This window comes from Lepus europaeus, chromosome 10 (genome assembly GCF_033115175.1).
Source record: "Lepus europaeus isolate LE1 chromosome 10, mLepTim1.pri, whole genome shotgun sequence".
Lineage (NCBI taxonomy): Eukaryota > Metazoa > Chordata > Mammalia > Lagomorpha > Leporidae > Lepus > Lepus europaeus.
Window position 1 is genome coordinate 44,916,465 of NC_084836.1, and position 17,455 is coordinate 44,933,919.

Consider the following 17,455-nt stretch of genomic DNA (forward strand, 5'->3'; position numbering starts at 1 on the left):
AGAATGTTAACTTCCAGGTGACCTGAGACTTTTCTTTTTGGAGCTACATGGAGGTTAATTGTGAAAAGACTTCTGAACTTCAAGCTTTCATCTTGTAGCATTTTCTTACCAGATACAGGACTGTATCTTCAGTGGCCAATATTGATGTTTCTAAATGCATGTTGACTGTCACAGTTGAATATCATCCATTAATTGAATTAGTATCAGAAGTGAGTTGACCTCCGAGAACCAAATTGGGAAGAGTAATAGCAGTTTTGTGTAATATCTAAATTGATGAAGAAGAGAAGGTAGCATTTGTTTTGCACAAATCTGGCTCTTATTTGGATTGAATATAATTTTTAGAAGCCATTAACAAGCAAGTTTTGTTTGGCTTCAATCATAACCTTTGTCTCAACCATTAGCTTTATTCATATATACACAGGTACACTACACAATCATCAATCCTAAACATTCATTCAGATCACTCATTCCGTCTTGCTCCCAGGCTTAAAATTGTCACCGTCTTTGCAGTTTTCTGGTATGTGTTGCTTACCATCTAAGGAATGTCAAGAGTCATAGATAGGCATCTGAATGAAGCTTTGAGCTTCCCAAAATGCAAGGTGGGTGAGACACAAGGCACTAGGAAGAGAAAAGATACTGTTAATAGTTGTGGCAATGGCCTTGAGAAATGTCATGCATTAGAGATTGTTAGAATCTCAACATTTCCTAAACATTGGGTTTTCTAAGAGTGTATTTTCTTAAGCTTGTTCTGCTCATCTCTACTCACCGGTTTTTGGGTGAGTCAGGAAAATTTTCATGATTGGATTGACCTATTTAATAAAGCATAATATATTTTCATAAAATCCTTCTTTCAATACCCCTTTTTTTTTAAAGCGCGTCAACTGACTGTTCAGATGATGCAAAATCCTCAGATTCTTGCAGCCCTTCAAGAAAGACTTGATGGTTTGGTAGAAACACCAACAGGATACATTGAAAGGTACAAGTTCTTTTCTGTAGCCCTTTCCTTATTTATCTTTCTGTGATCAACATTGCCAGTTGTATCTGTTTTTAAGGCCACCTAGGATTTATGTATGTAATAGTGAAAACCTTAATGTCTGTTAGTACCCAGGAAGATGAGGATTCTTGGAAGTTTGGAATTTTTGCTCAGTACTACCTGTTTAGAGTTGGATTTAAAGTTTATTTTAAGTCCACAGGAAACAAACTGATCTTAACCATTTCTGAGATATATTTAGGTTTATTAGAAAAGCACAAAATTAGAAATATAGATTTCTTACTCTTTTGTGACTTAAATTGCTAACAATAGCCTGTGTATCTTCCATGATTTTAAGGCTGTTCAGGCTGCTATCTTTGTGTGTCTCCAGTTAGTAGTTTCTGAATGTTGCCAACTTCTCTGTAGTTTGTGTCCACTATTCGTTATCTTCTTTTTCTTTAAAAGATTCCTGTCTCCATGAATGAAAATTTTATTGTGATGGACATCCTAGTGCATGTCCTCTTAAGGAACTATATAAGAATTTCTTTGAGATATGTACTCAGCTATGGGATTATTTAGTTAAATGGCATATGCAAGGCTTGAGTACTTCTGGCATGATTTCCAAAAGTGCTGTATCTAGTACATGAAGGGTACTTTATGTCTGCAAAAAATTGGCATCATCCAACTTTGTAGTTTTTTAGGTACTTTTTTTTACTTTTAAGATTTTTACTTATTTGAAAGTAAATGACAGAGGAAAGGGAAGGAGGAAGAGAGGGAAAGATCTTTTATCTGCTGGTTCACTTCCCAAATGCCCGCAACAGCCAGGTCCAGGCCAGGCTGAAGCCAGGAGCCAGGAACTCCATCTGTGTCTTCTATGTGGTTGGCAGGGGCCCAAGAAATTGTGCCATCATTTGCTGCCTTCCCAGACACAATGGAAGGGAGCTGTAATGGAAGTGGAGCAGCTGGGACTTGAACTGGCACTTCATTAGTGCTGGGGTTGGAAGTAGCGGCTTAACTTGCTGTGCCACAATGCTAGCTCCTAGGTATTTATTTTTAACCCCCAAGAAGAAAGAAGTGGGTGCTGATTTTGTTTCATTTGTATTTTTCTTATTTCTAATGACTTCTTCATAAAGCTGGTGAGCCTTTTAGGTTACTCATGCATCCTTTGTTTTGCTATTATAGTTACTGTCTTATGTTTTTTGCAGAAGTCTTTTTTGTACTCTGTATGTTTCCTTGTCAGATTTAGATTTTGTAAGTAATGCATTGTGTCAGTTCTACTAACTTGTTTCCTCAGTTAAAGAAAAATTTTTAATTTTTTTAAAATGTTTTGCCCTATGGTTTGTGCTTTTGAAGTTAAGAACTCCTTTCTAGTTCCTTCTGCATTCCCTATTGACTAGTTTAGTTTTACCTTTCACATTTAGGCCTTTAGTCTCTAGAGACCATCCTTGTATTTGGTGTGAAGTAAGCATCCATTCCCATTCCCTGCGTCCTTCGTTTTTAGTGAATTAGCTAAATCTGTTCTTCCCGCATGCATTTGTGTACTGCCTTTTATTGCAAATCCAGTTCTTACAAATACTTGTGTTCGTCTTTGAGCAGCACTCTTCTGTTCCATTGTCTTGTTGTTTTATCATCATCACAATTCATTTGACTCCATAGTGTGTGTCTTAACATTTGGCAAGGCAGGCTGCTTCCTTCCATGTCTCTCCACTGTCCAACATAATCTTAAAGCTGATCTAACAGGATCTTTGTTCTGTATAGAGTAGACAGTTAACTTTGTCAGGGCTCTCAAAACAAACAAAAAACTTAAATTTTGGTAAAAATTACATTGAGTTTATAGATTCATTGGAGAATTACATTTTAAAATATTGTTTTGTCCTTATACTTGTATTTATTCAGATCACATGTGTCTTTTATAGTTCCAGTTTTCTTTACAGTCTGGTTCATATCCATATATTTTAGTTGTGTTGCTTTTTTGAATATGGTCTCTTTTTTAATTGTATTACTCGATTGACTATTCCTGATGTACAGAGTGTATTGATTTGTATAAAATTGATTTTGTAACCAGTAAGTTGGTAAATTTGCTTACCAATTTGTTTTGTGCTTTTTTCCCTCTGCCTGGCAGAAGATCTTAGCTGCAAATAATGGCAGTTTTAGCTCTAATCTTCCATGTTACAAATTTATTTTTCTTTGTTTATAACATTAGCATTAGGATTAAAATGGGCATCTTTATCTTATTTCCACTTTTATTGGGAATGAGTATCTCCATTACATTCAGTGTCTATTTTTTTAAAATCCAAATTCAGTGCCTGTTTTTTAAAAATACAACTGTCTGTATCAATTCAGATGATCTTTTGAATCTGTTAAATACATATTTTGGAAATACACTGGCTTTGCATTCCTGGAATAAACTTAATCATGATGTATTATTGTTACATTGTGTTAATTAGTTAATCTAATGAGATGTATATTCATATGTATATGTGTGTGGGGGGGATAAAGAAACTTTCAAGCTGTGGTAATACCTTAATCAGCTTTGGAGTTAATTTCAGCTGCCCAATGAAATGAATGGGACTGCTTTTACCTTTTTTTTGTCTGTTTTTCTCTAACAACTTGTATAAGGTAGAAATGAAGTTTTCCTGTCTGGTTAGGTAGAACTCTGCTAAAAATTTACTTGGGCTTCTGGAATTTGAGGCTGGCTATCTTTGTTTTAATTGATACAGTCAAGGTCTCTTGATTTTGGAGTTCTAGATTCTCAACAGGTATGCATTTTGTATAGGTTTTAAACCCATTAGTATTGTGGTTCATGGTATTTTTAAGTATCTGATTTTTATTTTCCATTTCATATTCAATATTTTAATCTTAATTAGTTTTGCCAATTGTCTTGATCTTACTGGCCTTACTCAGGACAGTTTTGCTTTAGATTTTCCTTTTCCATACTGTTTTTGGTTATTGCTGCTTTCTTTTACTAATTTCAGGCTGTACTGTTATCATTTCTTAGGTTTCTTCTATACCTCTTTCCAGTTTCTTTAATTACATGCTTAATTCATGTAATTTTTTTCAATCTATCTTTATGGCTTGAATACCTTTCTTTAAAGTAAATGTTGAATATAAAGATATATGCTAGAATCAATAGCTCATGACTTATAACTTGTCTGCCTGATCTAAGTTTTTGACAAAGATGGGTAAAAAATCTCCTGATTTATCTTTCTCTCTTTAATTTTATCAGTTGTAGATTGATACGTTTTGAAGCCATATAACTAGGTTGATGGTGTTTGTGATATATGTATCTTGTTTTGTTCTGTTTTACTGATAGTGCCCTTTGTATTTTATGATTTTCTTTTTTGTTGCTGTAAATTCTGTAAATACCTACTCCTGATTTCTTTTTTTCTTCCTTTTTAAAAAAAAAAAAATCTGGCATGCCTTTTTTCCATCCTTGAATCTTCCTCCAGTAAGGATGTTTGCTTCTTATTAGTAAGTTCAACTTTGTTTCTTGGAGGTTATATTATTTTGGACTTAACACTTGCCATCTTTCCCTGTATCTTCGTTTGTTGTGCTTTCTTTTTTCTTTGTTTTCCACTTTTCATTGAATAAGATTGTCTTCTTGTTTTGAAGCTAAAATTTTTCCGTATCTGTATTGTTTAAAAATTGTACTTACTTATTCTTATATTTTCCTTCAAGGCAACAGTGAAATTTACCAAGATATTTGACCACCCATTCTTTATATAGAATCTCCTGTGTGTTTTTCTTTTTTTTTTTGTAAATCTGTGGCAGACCTCTTGAAGCCTGATATGTGTAATACAGTTTTTATCTTGCTTTCATATCTGAATAACAGTTTGGTCATAAAATTGTAAATTTGGAGTTCTCAAAATATCTTTTAACATTATAATTCATTTTCTTAAACAGTTTCTTTTGAACCCTGGTGTTAGTCTGATTCTTTTTCCTTTTAGGTTAATTGCTGTTTTCATTGAATGGTTTTAGATTTTCAGTGATAGCACTAAGCATGTTTGATGGTAGAGAAGGATTTTCATATTGCCACCCCACTCATGACTCAGCTTAACATCAGTATCTAAGAGCTTTTTTGTCTTTTATGTTGCCTTCTGGAAGAGCTTTTCAATCTTTTTTCTTCCTTTGAGCCTATCCTATTTATTCCTTAACTTCTTGGACAAATAATGCTTTAGATGATAACTAATTAGTTCTGTCATAGATATTGTACTCCTTAAGTGTCAAGGTATTTTGACCTTTGAGTCTTGGAAACGCGTAGCACTTTGAATTACTCTGATAATGACTTTTATGGGAGCAATGAAGGTCACAATGTAGTCTGACAATCTCATTTGCCTTTAAGGAATAGGGTTTAGTATGGAGCCTAAGTGGGGCACCTCTTCCCTTTTATTTAAAGTTTGTTTCTGATTCCGGGCAATTTTCTCTTTTTTGGCGGGGGGAAGGCTGTTAGTGGGGGGTCAGAATGCAGCCAACCTCCTTTGGTTGTCTAATCCATTATACCAAAGCAAGAACTTTAGAAAGAAAGATTTATTGTAAAAATGCTTTCTAACCTATGCTAATCACTGTGGACCAACTCCTCTCTGCTCCCCAGCTTACCTTCTACTAGTTAAAGACAGTTTTCAGTCCTACTCAGAAATTGTTTGTAATATGAATGCCTGAAATAGTTCTTAACTGAAGTAGTGGTTAAGTGAAAGAAAATTATTTGGTTTACAAAAGTCTGTCTATGGCAAGAAATTTTGGCCTGGATTCTGGACCTTTTGCTCAGATTGCCTGAAATTAGGTAAATGTTTAGTGAATATTTTTTGGGTGGCCAAGAAGTTCCTAAGTTTTGTCATTCTCCAAGGGTCTCACAGTCTAGGTGTATATACCCTTTTAAACATCAGTACCACATATTGTGTGGTGAAAGAACTTTATCTCAGTAAAGCTGTTAATTTAAAAATTCATATCCCCTCTTCACTATACATTACATTCTTAGATAATGTAATATTAAGTTCTACGTTGAATATGGAGACATTTTAAAATGTAAAAGAATATGTAGTTTATCATCCTTTTCTCTGGTATAAGTATGTTCCCTTTGTTTTCTCTAACTAGTGCAGATAGCTTAAAAAAGAAAAAAGCGCAAGTAATCGTTCTTTGTTACGATATATATAATTTATTACATTTCATAGATAATGCATTTTACAGATGGGTTAAATTTCCACATTTGAAATGTTTTATAATCATGGTGTCTATATTTATGTCTTCTTGAATTTTAATTTTGCTTCAAAGAGAAAACCTCTCATTCACTTACTTTTATACTTCAATTTCAATGTGATGAAAGTATGGCTTGTGTTTTACCCTGATGCTATGTAACTGATTTCTAACCTTTCAGCTTGCCTAGGGTAGTTAAAAGACGAGTGAATGCTCTCAAAAACCTGCAAGTTAAATGTGCACAGATAGAAGCCAAATTCTATGAGGAAGTTCATGATCTTGAAAGGAAGTATGCTGTTCTCTATCAGCCTCTATTTGATAAGGTAATGCTTTCTATTACTACAATTTATCTGACATTCTAGAAGACAAGCTCTGGAAATATAAACACACTTGCAGGTGGCTTAGTCTTTATTTCTCTTCATTGAAATAGTTACTAGAGGTACTGGAAGTTAAGGTTGTGGTATGCATTGATGAAATTTCTAAGATTCCTTAATGAGAAACCACTAGTTTTTAGCTTGGATGCTAGTGTTTTATACTTTTTTTTTTTTTTCCCAGCGATTTGAGATTATAAATGCAATTTATGAACCTACGGAAGAAGAATGTGAATGGAAACCAGATGAGGAAGATGAAATTTCAGTGAGTACAAACTACTTCAGTATGTTTTTAGATGATAAAATCTTATGACTTCTCGGCATGATTAGCATTTGGTGATGAGGTACAGTATGACACAATTTTCTTTTTATAAGAGCACAGGTGAGTCACACTACTGTTCAGCCTGGTGCCAATTTTTTTTCTTGGTCTTTTTTAAGATTCATTTATTTATTTGAAAGGCAGAATTATAGAGAGGCAGAGAGAGAGAGAGAGGTCTTCCATTGCACTCGTTCACTCCTCAAATGGCTGTGGTGGCCAGAGCTGGATAGATCCGAAACCAGGAACTTCCGGTTCTCCCACTCGGATGCAGGAGCCCAAGGACTTGGACCAACTCCTGCTGCTTTCCAGGCCATAGCAGGGAGCTGGAGCAGGAGTGGCGCAGCCAGGACTTGAACTGGCGGCTATATGGGATGCCACCACTGCAGGAAGTTTTTGCTTTGAATTTCATGAGATAAAGAATTTTTCAAGTGAAGAAATAGTCTTTTAAGTGACTTACTGGCAAGAGAGAATTTCAGAGTTGTGATAGCAATCTGGTGCTGTATTACCTGACCCTGTTTCTATACCTTCTTATTTAAAGAATGTATAATAATGTGATTAGGAACACCATGGGTAAGACATTGTTCAAGATGTTTTTAATTGTGTACTGTGATTCAGGTGTTTTTTTTTTTTCCCATAAACTTTTCATTCTTCTCTGAAATGCTTTTTCTACAGCTTTGGGTCCTAGTGGTTGTTATTGGAAGGGTGTGGTAGCAGTAGTTTTGATGGAATTAGGATTTGGTATGGATAATAGCAATTTAGATTTGATGATTGTGGGTTTTTTGTTCCTGTGTGCTTCTGCTGATGCCTATTAAGGGAATAAAAAAAATTGAGAGGTCTAATCCAGATATTCAGTAATATACGCTGTCACTTGTCAAGGAGGAGTTGAAAGAAAAAGCCAAGATTGAAGATGAGAAAAAAGATGAAGAAAAAGAAGACCCCAAAGGAATTCCTGAATTTTGGTTGACTGTTTTTAAGAATGTTGACCTGCTCAGTGATATGGTGCAGGTAATGTTAATTTACCTTGAGTAAACCTTTAAAAGTTGAAGGACACAATGATCTTCACTGTTGATCTTTATAGGATAGTTACTTTGTTTTGAAACCACTGTTACATGTAGAAGGAGAATTATAGCTTTGATTATTGTGATCAAAGAAATTACAGTTCATTTTCAAAAATTAGATAATGAAAGGCTCCCGTTGCTAATTGCTTACTGATTGGTGTTTTCCAAGCCCTGTGCCACCTTTACATGTTTTGTATAGAGATAGGATAAGGATGAGAATGTTAATTTGAGTTCTGTTGATACTTTCATTTGAAATAACTGTTTCAGGGGAAATTTGCATTTTAGAATAATACCATAAATATGTTTAACTCATTGACAATTACCATGTTCTCTGAGAAACCAACACAGATGTTGCCTTTGGAAAACTTTTCTTCTTTTCTTCCAAACGTTTCCTGAGCCACTACCATCTGCATTGTAGTACTTACTGGCCCTGTCATAAGATTTGAAAAAGAAATGCTCTCAACACAATGATTACTTATTGCATTTCTAGTTTAGCAAAAGATCAAGCAGGAGGAAAGGAATGAGCATATGGAAAAAGCAGCAGTTATAATCAGAAAACAATTTTTAAAGCAACCATGCCTTTTTTAAGACTTGATTTTGTACTTTTCAGTCTATTCACCCTGTGTTATGATGATGTAATTCTCTATTTTCTGGCTTTTTTTCTACCAGTGGCAGTAGAAGCACAGTATAAACTAGCTTTAGTATAAAACATAATCTGGAGTTTTAAGGCTTGTAATTGTTACATAAAATTTTACTTTAAAATATATCCCAGTCAGCTAATGCTTGTGTAGTAACAGAACCCAAACTCTAAGCCATGTTAAATACTCAGTTTTGTTGTTCTTTCTTTCTTTTTTTTTTTTTAAAGGAACATGATGAACCTATTCTAAAGCACTTGAAAGATATTAAAGTGAAGTTCTCTGATGCTGGGCAGCCTATGGTAAAAGAACTTTTGAAATATTAATAGATATATATATATTCATAGTAATAAATGCTTATAAGTAGATACATGGAAATTTTTAAAAATAAATGACATTCAAGGGCTAGGATGAAGGTAAGAAGGAATTGAGATTTGATAGTTGATACTCTTGTACTATGACACATAAATACTTAAGTAGAACTAGTTGTGATGCTGTGTTTATTCCTTTTCTTCCCTCTGAACATAAAACTGATTTTGAAATTTAGATAATTCTTGAATATTCATGGAAACATGAATAAGTACTGATTCTGTTAAAATGTATGTGCCTGGGAATTAAAACAAAAATAGGGGTAGGTGTGTGGTGCAGTAGTTAAGATGCTTGCACCTCCTTTTGGGGAGTACATGGGTTGAAGTCCCACCTCCTCATTCCAGCTTCCTGCCAGTGCACATCCTGTGAAGTAGTAGGTGCTGGTTCAAGTAATTGACTTCCTGTCATGTGGGAAACCCAAATTGAGTTCTGGGTTCCTGGCTTCTGCCTGGCTGAGTCCCAGCTGTTGTGGTCATTTGGTGAGTGAACAGTAGGTGTGAGCATTCTCTTGCTCTCTCACTTCTCTCTGCCTCTCCAATATATAAAAATTTAAGAGATAAAAAATAAAAAACAAATGATATCACAGGACCCCATTCCTGCATTAGGAAACATGATCAGCTATCTACTGTTCTCCAAAACCATGAATAGTTACAATAGGTATATTGGATGTGGATTTTTAGGTCTGGGCTCTAGTTTAATACTTAAAAAATCCTTTATTGAGAGATGTGCCTAGCCTGTTGTGTAAACAAGTTAACAAATGATAGTTGTAAATTGAAACTGCACTTGTTTTATCCCATTGTATCTGCACCTCATTTTGCCTTAAATGTTCCTGTTATTAAGATTGCATTTGGGGCCGGCGCCATGGCTCATTAGGCTAATCCTCTGCCTTGCGGCCCCGGCACACCGGGTTCTAGTCCCGGTCTGGGTGCCGGATTCTGTCCTGGTTGCCCCTCTTCCAGGCCAGCTCTCTGCTGTGGCCAGGGAGTGCAGTGGAGGATGGCCCAAGTCCTTGGGCCCTGCACCCCATGGGAGACCAGGAGAAGCACCTGGCTCCTGCCTTTGGATCAGCGCAGTGCGCCGGCCGCCGCGCGCCAGCTGCGGTGGCCATTGGAGGGTAAACAACGGCTAGGAAGACCTTTCTGTCTGTCTCTCTCTCTCACTGTCCACTCTGCCTGTCAAAAAAAAAAAAAAAAAAAAAAGATTGCATTTGAGGACCGGCACCATGGCTCACTTGGTTAATCCTCTGCCTGCGGCACCGGCATCCCATGTGAGTGCCGGGTTCTAGTCCCGGTTGCTCCTCTTCCAGTCCAGCTCTCTGCTGTGGCCCAGGAAGGCAGTGGAGAATGGCCAAAGTGCTTGGGCGCCTGCACCTGCGTCAGAAACTAGGAAGAAGTACCTGGCTCCTGGCTTCGGATTGGCTTAGCTCCAGCCGTGGCAGCCATTTGGGGGAAGAACCAATGGAAGGAAGACCTTTCTCTCTGTCTCTCACTGTATCACTCTGTCTGTCAAATAAATAAATAAAAAAAGATTGCATTTGAAAACATAAAGCATTCAGAATTTTATATGTCCTTAGAAAAACCACAGGTAAAGCTTTATGTACTAATGGATTGAAATGTGTGATAAGAATTTTAACTCATTTTTCTGCTTTTTTCTTTAAGAGTTTTGTCTTAGAATTTCACTTTGAACCCAATGAATATTTCACAAATGAAGTGCTAACAAAGACATATAGGATGAGATCAGAACCAGATGATTCCGATCCCTTTTCTTTTGACGGACCAGAAATTATGGGTTGTACGGGGTGAGTTTAGTTTTACTACTGTTAATAGAGTGTTTTGGGGCTTATGGATTATAATAATTGGTATTTCCAGTGTGTGAGCTGAGTATATTACAGATTTCAAGGAGAATATGTTTTATGGAAAAAAAAGTATGTTTATTTTAGTTACCCTTTTGCACCAAAATAAAGTTATTCTTCTAATTCCATTTTTCCATTAGCTTTTTGAATTTGCCTTGTACGTACACACAGTCTGAAAAGATGTTCATTTTCCATATTTTTCCTTGTGCCCATGATTTATAACATGTTGTATTAAAGGAATATACTCTTAATTTTATAAATATATCCTGATATTTTGTTTAGAAATAAGATTTTCCCCTTTAGCTGCTACAGAAAACATTTGAACCAATTTTCTTTTCTAAAATTTGAAATTAAAACATTACATTTACTTCTAAAATCTAGCAATTTAAAATGCTAAATGTGATAGTTTTTTTTTCCTTTATTTTGTAAGGTGCCAGATAGATTGGAAAAAAGGAAAGAATGTCACTTTGAAAACCATTAAGAAGAAGCAGAAACACAAGGGACGTGGGACAGTTCGTACTGTGACTAAAACAGTTTCCAACGACTCTTTCTTTAATTTTTTTGCCCCTCCTGAAGGTAAACAGTGTTTTAGTTTGAATATTGATGATTGTTTTTGTTATACCAAGCTTTATTTACTCTCTTACTCATTGATGTTTTTTTTGTTTTCCTCATTTTACAGTTCCTGAGAGTGGAGATTTGGTAAGCTGACTTGTTCTTTATTGACTTGTTTACTGTATTTGAAATTACCTCAAAAGTAGAGAGTTAGTGATTCTTACTAGCATTGTGGTTCTGAGACCTCGTGGAAAAAACTTGTAGAGATCTAAAAAATTGTTCCATCCAAAACAATGTTTCCATGGAAAAACAATGAAATGAAAAGCTGAAAATTTCTTTAGAGACATGAAAATACTTTTTTTTTTTTTTTTTTTTTTTTTTTTTGTGACAGGCAGAGTGGATAGTGAGAGAGACAGAGAAAAAGGTCTTCCTTTTTGCTGTTGGTTCACCCTCCAATGGCCACTGCGGCCGGCGCATCTCGCTGATCCGAAGGCAGGAGCCAGGTGCTTCTCCTAGTCTCCCATGCGGGTGCAGGGCCCAAGCACTTGGGCCATCCTCCACTGCCTTCCCAGGCCATAGCAGAGAGCTGGCCTGGAAGAGGAGCAACCGGGATAGAATCCGGTGCCCTGACTGGGACTAGAACCTGGTGTGCTGGTGCCGCAAGGCGGAGGATTAGCCTGTTAAGCCATGACGCCGGCCATGAAAATACTTTTATGAGGGTTTTAATTTTTCGAAATGACTGTGTACTGGTTTTTTTTTTTTTTTTTTTAAAGATTTATTTGTTTATTTGAAGGCAGAGTTACCAAGAGACAGAGAGAGAGGTCTTCCATCTACTGATTCACTCCTCATATGGCCACAACGGCCAGAGCTGGGCCAATCTGATGCCAGGAGTTTCTTCTTAAGTCTCCTACGCAGGTGCAGGGGCCCAAGGACTTGGGCCATCTTTTACTGCTTTCCCAGTCCATAGCAGAGGAGCTGGATCAGAAGTGGAGCAGCCGGGATTTGAACTGGCGACCATATGGAATGTCAGCACTGCAGGCAGCAGCTTTACCCACTACAACACAGCACCAGCCCCTAATTACTGTGTTCTTAATGAGAGAAAAATTAATTAGGTCCTTAATATCATTTGTTACATTTCTTTGGCCATTTTATGATTAGAGCTTTATCCTGTTTCTTATCACAATGAAAATATGGTTTTATATTATGACCATATACTAAGGTGTTCAAATATGTGGCATATAGCCAAGAATTAAGCCTACTGTAGGACTTGAACCACAACCTCAAAGAAGTATATAGAGAAAGATAACTATTTGAATGCCTGTCCATAGATGGATTGGAGTTTCCTATATTTTGAATATTGATAGTTGACAAAGTTTCTCAGTTATGGATAGGAAATCTGTAGTTACAATCCCTTCAGTCTTTTTCCTTCCCTTTCTGTTAGTGTGCATTATGTTGATGACTCAGTAAACATTCCTAGAATGTGTACTGATGAATGTCAGAAGCATTTCTGTGCATTGTTTAGCCATTAAATAAAAATTCTAGATCGACTTAGTTGATTGATTTTGTCAAGGACTCTGTCTCATTTGCATTTAAGTAGACTTAAAACTGTACAGCTGCTTGCTAACTCTTTAGGAAGTGTGATGAAGTGATTTTCTGTGGTCTCTGTTTTTCTATGTTTCATATACTTAGTTGTTATTTATAAAACCCTGTTTTTTTTCAATTAGTGTTTTCATTTTTCAAAAATTAGTCATATAGTAAAATTATATATTGTTTTATTTCCCCAATCCTCTTAACATATACACAGCCTGCTAGCTTGTTTTTTATTAAAAAGTATAAATTTATTACATGAAGTTATTCTTAAATGTCGTGCTTTTGTTTCCCTTTTCAAAAAATAGGATGATGATGCTGAAGCTATCCTTGCTGCAGACTTTGAAATTGGTCACTTTTTACGTGAACGTATAATCCCAAGATCAGTGTTATACTTTACTGGAGAAGCTATTGAAGATGATGACGATGATGTGAGTGAATTTGTATTTTGTAATGAAATAATTCGGTTGCAGGTAAGATAGAATTGATAAGAAGTTAGATTTTAGACATTTAGAACTTATACTATATCTAGATTTAGGACATGGAATAATTAAAAATTGGCCTAGTTACAGATAATCCTGCAGATAGCTTGCTTAATAGTAAGTAGGTTTTCTTAGCCTCCTTACATTCATTTATCTTATTTTTTCTTTTGCTACCAATGGAAACATCATTGTGATCAAGTGAAAGTTTTACATTTGGTTAGCATTATAGAGGTATTAGGCTTTTGCCTTTGACCACACAAAACAGAACTAGGACTTTTTTTGTAGGTAAGATAGTATTTATTAGACAGCATAAAATTTTTATCTAAGAGAATCTTAAGTAACGATTTAGTTTGAATTAGGCTGCCCTTTCTTGGATACCTTTATTGCTAATTCAGGCAAGTAATTGTGTGATAATGATTCATTCATATGATTATACTAAATTGTCTCGTTATTTAGTTAATAACTGAGCTGAATGCTTGCTGCAGCTAACATATTTTGGAGAAAATGTTTTGTATTTTTCATTTAAGTATATACATATTAGATGTTACTAATGTTGGCACTTCACTGTTTTCCTTTCAGTATGATGAAGAAGGTGAAGAAGCAGATGAGGTAATGTTTACCAAATGAACAAATAGTTCTCTGTTTAACACAATGTGAAGCAAATTGAGTGACTTATGTATTCCTTTGCTATAATCATTATTCTGTGATTTGGGATACATTTTGGAAAATATGATTTTAGAACTCTACAGCCAAACAATGTATGTATAAGGTTTCAATAAATAAATTGCAAAACTCAGCAACTTTTTTTTTATTTCAAATAATTTTGTTCTGCTGCAGGGTTATCAGCTCTTTGAAGAAGTCAAAAGCTGCAGTAAACTTTTTCAACGTTGGCTGCAGTAATCTTTTCAATAAAGGCTGTCTGGATGTCTCGAGTTGTGTTGGGAAATTTTTCATATTAAAAGCTTTCAGATTAAATTGTATTGTCAACAACTCTGTAATCATGAAAATCTGTTGACTCATAGAGTAACTTGTATTAAATTTTCCCTACATTATGAGCCAGTATTTCCCATTTGTACCTACTTCATGGATGCATTTTGAACTTTAATATAGGAAGGGGAAGAAGAAGGAGATGAGGAAAATGATCCAGACTATGACCCAAAGGTGAGCAAAATTAGTACTGCTTTATCTTAAATTTGAGGCAGGCTAAAGTAACAGTTGATTTATTTTTTCTGTTAAAAACTTTTAATAAAGCAAATTTTTTTCTTTTTCTGATCCTCACTGGCATTTTGAATATTACACATGATTTTAGTGCACCTTTACTAAAAAAAACATTGTTTTTGGTTCTGACTTCATATTTTTCAGATTCAGGCTAACTATAACCCTTAGGAGTCTGGTTTTTTTGTTTTTAAAGATTTATTTATTTACTTGAAAGTTACACAGAGAGAGAACTCCCCAGTTGGCCACAAATGGCCAGAGCTGTGCCAGTCCGGAGCCAGGAGCCTCCTCCTTGTCTTCCCATGCGGGTGCAGGGGCCCAAGGACTTAGGCCATCTTTTGCTTTCCCAGGCCGTGGCAGTGAGCTGGATCGTAAAGTGGAGCAGCCGGGCCTTGAACCAGCGCCCATATGAGATGGCTGGGTCTGCAGGGTTCAGCCCTACCTGCTATGCCATGGTGCCAGCCCCAGCAGTCCGTTTTAGTAATAATGACATTGGGCATTTTTTTTTTTTTTTTTTTTTTTTACAATATGTAAGCATTAAAAATCATCAATGCTGCTGTTCTTGGATTGCTTTCCCTCTAAAAGAAAGCTTGTAAATTAAGATGGGTTTTTGAAATATCTGACTGCAGGAGTGCTTGGGAACTGCAAAGCAGTGTTAGTAGATTTTCCCAACCACCTGAGAATCCCAGGCTGTATAATTCCTAAGGGTTGGTAAAAACCCTTTATTTCCCACACAATACATAGTAAGTTATCAAGATTCATTCTTGTTAGTTAATTCATTTGTTTAATGCTATAAAATATCCAGAAGATACTTTAACCTACTGAGCAAGTATGAGGAAATACAAGAGTACTTCGAGAAGTTGATGGAAAAACTGAGTTAAAAGAAGTTTACTTTGGTACAAAAAATTTTTGAAACCCATGCCTATGATGGGGGGGGTCTTCAAAAAGTTCATGAAAAATGCATAGCATGAAAAAATTATGCATGAATTTCAGTTTTTTTGGTCCAAGATAAATGCATCTTTTAATTCCCTTTTCCTCAACTCTTAAGGTAATTTGAATTAAAAATTTTAAATGGGTAGTAAGTTAATATCTAAATATGAAGTGAAATTAGCATCTTCAAATAACTGAGTTATAAAAAAGTTAAAAATAATTGATAATATGACCAAGAAATTGCTCAGTTTTATCTTTCAGGTATATTTACAATGTAAAATTTGAGCTTTATTTTAGTATATCAGGGCTTGCTAATTGAGTAAACAATTTACCTTCAGTGTCTTATTGTTTGTTAAGTTTGGCAAAAATGTGGACAAAACAATGAAATACTGTGATAATTAAGGTGCTACTGAAAAATTCACTGAAGCAGCTAGAAGAAGATAGATTGACTTGTTGTTTTCCTTTAACAGAAGGATCAAAACCCAGCAGAGTGCAAGCAGCAGTGAAGCAGGATGTATGTGGCCTTGAGGATAACCTGCACTGTAATAGCCTAAACACAACTATTATTTACTTACAGCCTTATGTTTTTGTATTTCCTTGGTAGATTCAGTAATTTTTTTTAAGGGAAAGGAATTCATACTTTAAAGATCAATTTGTTCTACCTAGCATTTTAACAATAGTTTTCCTGCCAGATATGTTGAATGCTCAGATTCTTTCATGCATGTTCATTCATTGCTACATAGTTTGGTTCTCCTGGAAGTTTTTCAAAGTGTAGCTTTTGGAGTACAATTTTGAATTGCAGCTGTTTTTGTTTGCTCATTTTTTTTCCTGAAGAACCAAAGTATTTTTTCAGTTGGTAGTTGAATGAATTTGTCTGCTTGCATTAGCTGTGCCTTTCATTAATTTGTTACAGAAATGCAATGATTTATACTAAAACAATTCATATTTAAGAAAAAAAGAGACCAGATTTGTGGTTAAGAATTTCCAGTATGACCACAACCAATAGCTGTTAGATTGTTAATGGGCTTTTCTATTTTTAGGCGACATATAACTTTTAACAAAAACCTCTAATTCATAGTGGTTATTGGTTGCCCATATGGAGGTCAACAAAACGTAGGATTTTCAAGTTAGCTTGATATCTAACTGTACTTTTAAATGTAACCTCCATTAAATTAACTAAGCATCTTTTCTTTGTGGTAGGGTCTACCTTCTGCTTCTCTGGAAAGGATGAATTTACATCATTTGACGAGCCTATTTCAAGTTTTTTGTTATTGTTTGTTTTGCTTGTTTTTGTTTTTGCAGCCTAAAATAAAAATGTCAAATACAATTTTAGTTTTCTAAGATAATGTCTTAATTTTGTACTAATTTAGGTTAGAAGCAAGGCTTAGCTTGAATTAAGGGTTGTGCCCAGTTAATCATATTGAAGAAAAGGGTGCCAACTTCAGAAAAGTATACTACCAGAAAACAAGTGTTTAAAAAAAAAAAAAAAGACTTAAATGATGTAATACTTTTTTAAAAAGAAAAATTAAAAAGCTAAATTCCATTTCCTCATGTTTGGGACTAGAGAGAAGACCCCAGGCTTCTATGATTTATCTAATTATTAAGCTTTTGTTTAGTATGTATTAAAATGGGTAGTACTGTTTACCTAACTACCTCACCTATGTGTTAAAGCATATTAAATCTCATGAAATGTTTCAGTCTGATTAAAACCTTGAAAAATCTGAGTGTTTGTACCACAAGTGTGATGATTCAGCATCTTATTCATACCAAGTTTTGATAATTAAACTGGAACACAAAGGTTAAGTAGCTCTTGTGGATCAGGGCAGACAGCACTCTTCCAGATCTTTCTGTGGCTTCTATTTTAATGAAACTAGATGGGGTAGATGACTATTTCAGAAGGGTCTGAGGTTTTTTTCCCATGTGTT

General features: G+C 35.2%; 1 protein-coding gene across 6 annotated transcripts in view; it reads left to right on the forward strand.

Moving 5' to 3' along the window:
- The window catches only part of NAP1L1 (nucleosome assembly protein 1 like 1), a 36,017-nt gene extending 18,763 nt beyond the window's left edge, over positions 1-17,254 (forward strand). Inside the window, exons 4-16 of one of the 6 annotated variants that reach the window (XM_062203197.1) lie at positions 874-976; positions 6,342-6,483; positions 6,716-6,796; positions 7,727-7,855; positions 8,774-8,845; positions 10,571-10,710; positions 11,195-11,340; positions 11,444-11,463; positions 13,212-13,334; positions 13,965-13,994; positions 14,496-14,546; positions 16,001-16,072; positions 16,731-17,254. In XM_062203197.1, coding sequence (XP_062059181.1) covers positions 874-976; positions 6,342-6,483; positions 6,716-6,796; positions 7,727-7,855; positions 8,774-8,845; positions 10,571-10,710; positions 11,195-11,340; positions 11,444-11,463; positions 13,212-13,334; positions 13,965-13,994; positions 14,496-14,546; positions 16,001-16,036 — 1,073 coding nt within the window. In that variant the 3' untranslated portion in view covers positions 16,037-16,072; positions 16,731-17,254. Of the gene's footprint in view, positions 1-873; positions 977-6,341; positions 6,484-6,715; positions 6,797-7,726; positions 7,856-8,773; positions 8,846-10,570; positions 10,711-11,194; positions 11,341-11,443; positions 11,464-13,211; positions 13,335-13,964; positions 13,995-14,222; positions 14,439-14,495; positions 14,547-16,000 lie in introns of those variants that run through there. The other 5 variants (XM_062203198.1, XM_062203196.1, XM_062203199.1 and 2 more) reach the window with 5 other exon arrangements.
- The last annotated feature ends 201 nt before the right edge of the window (positions 17,255-17,455 follow it).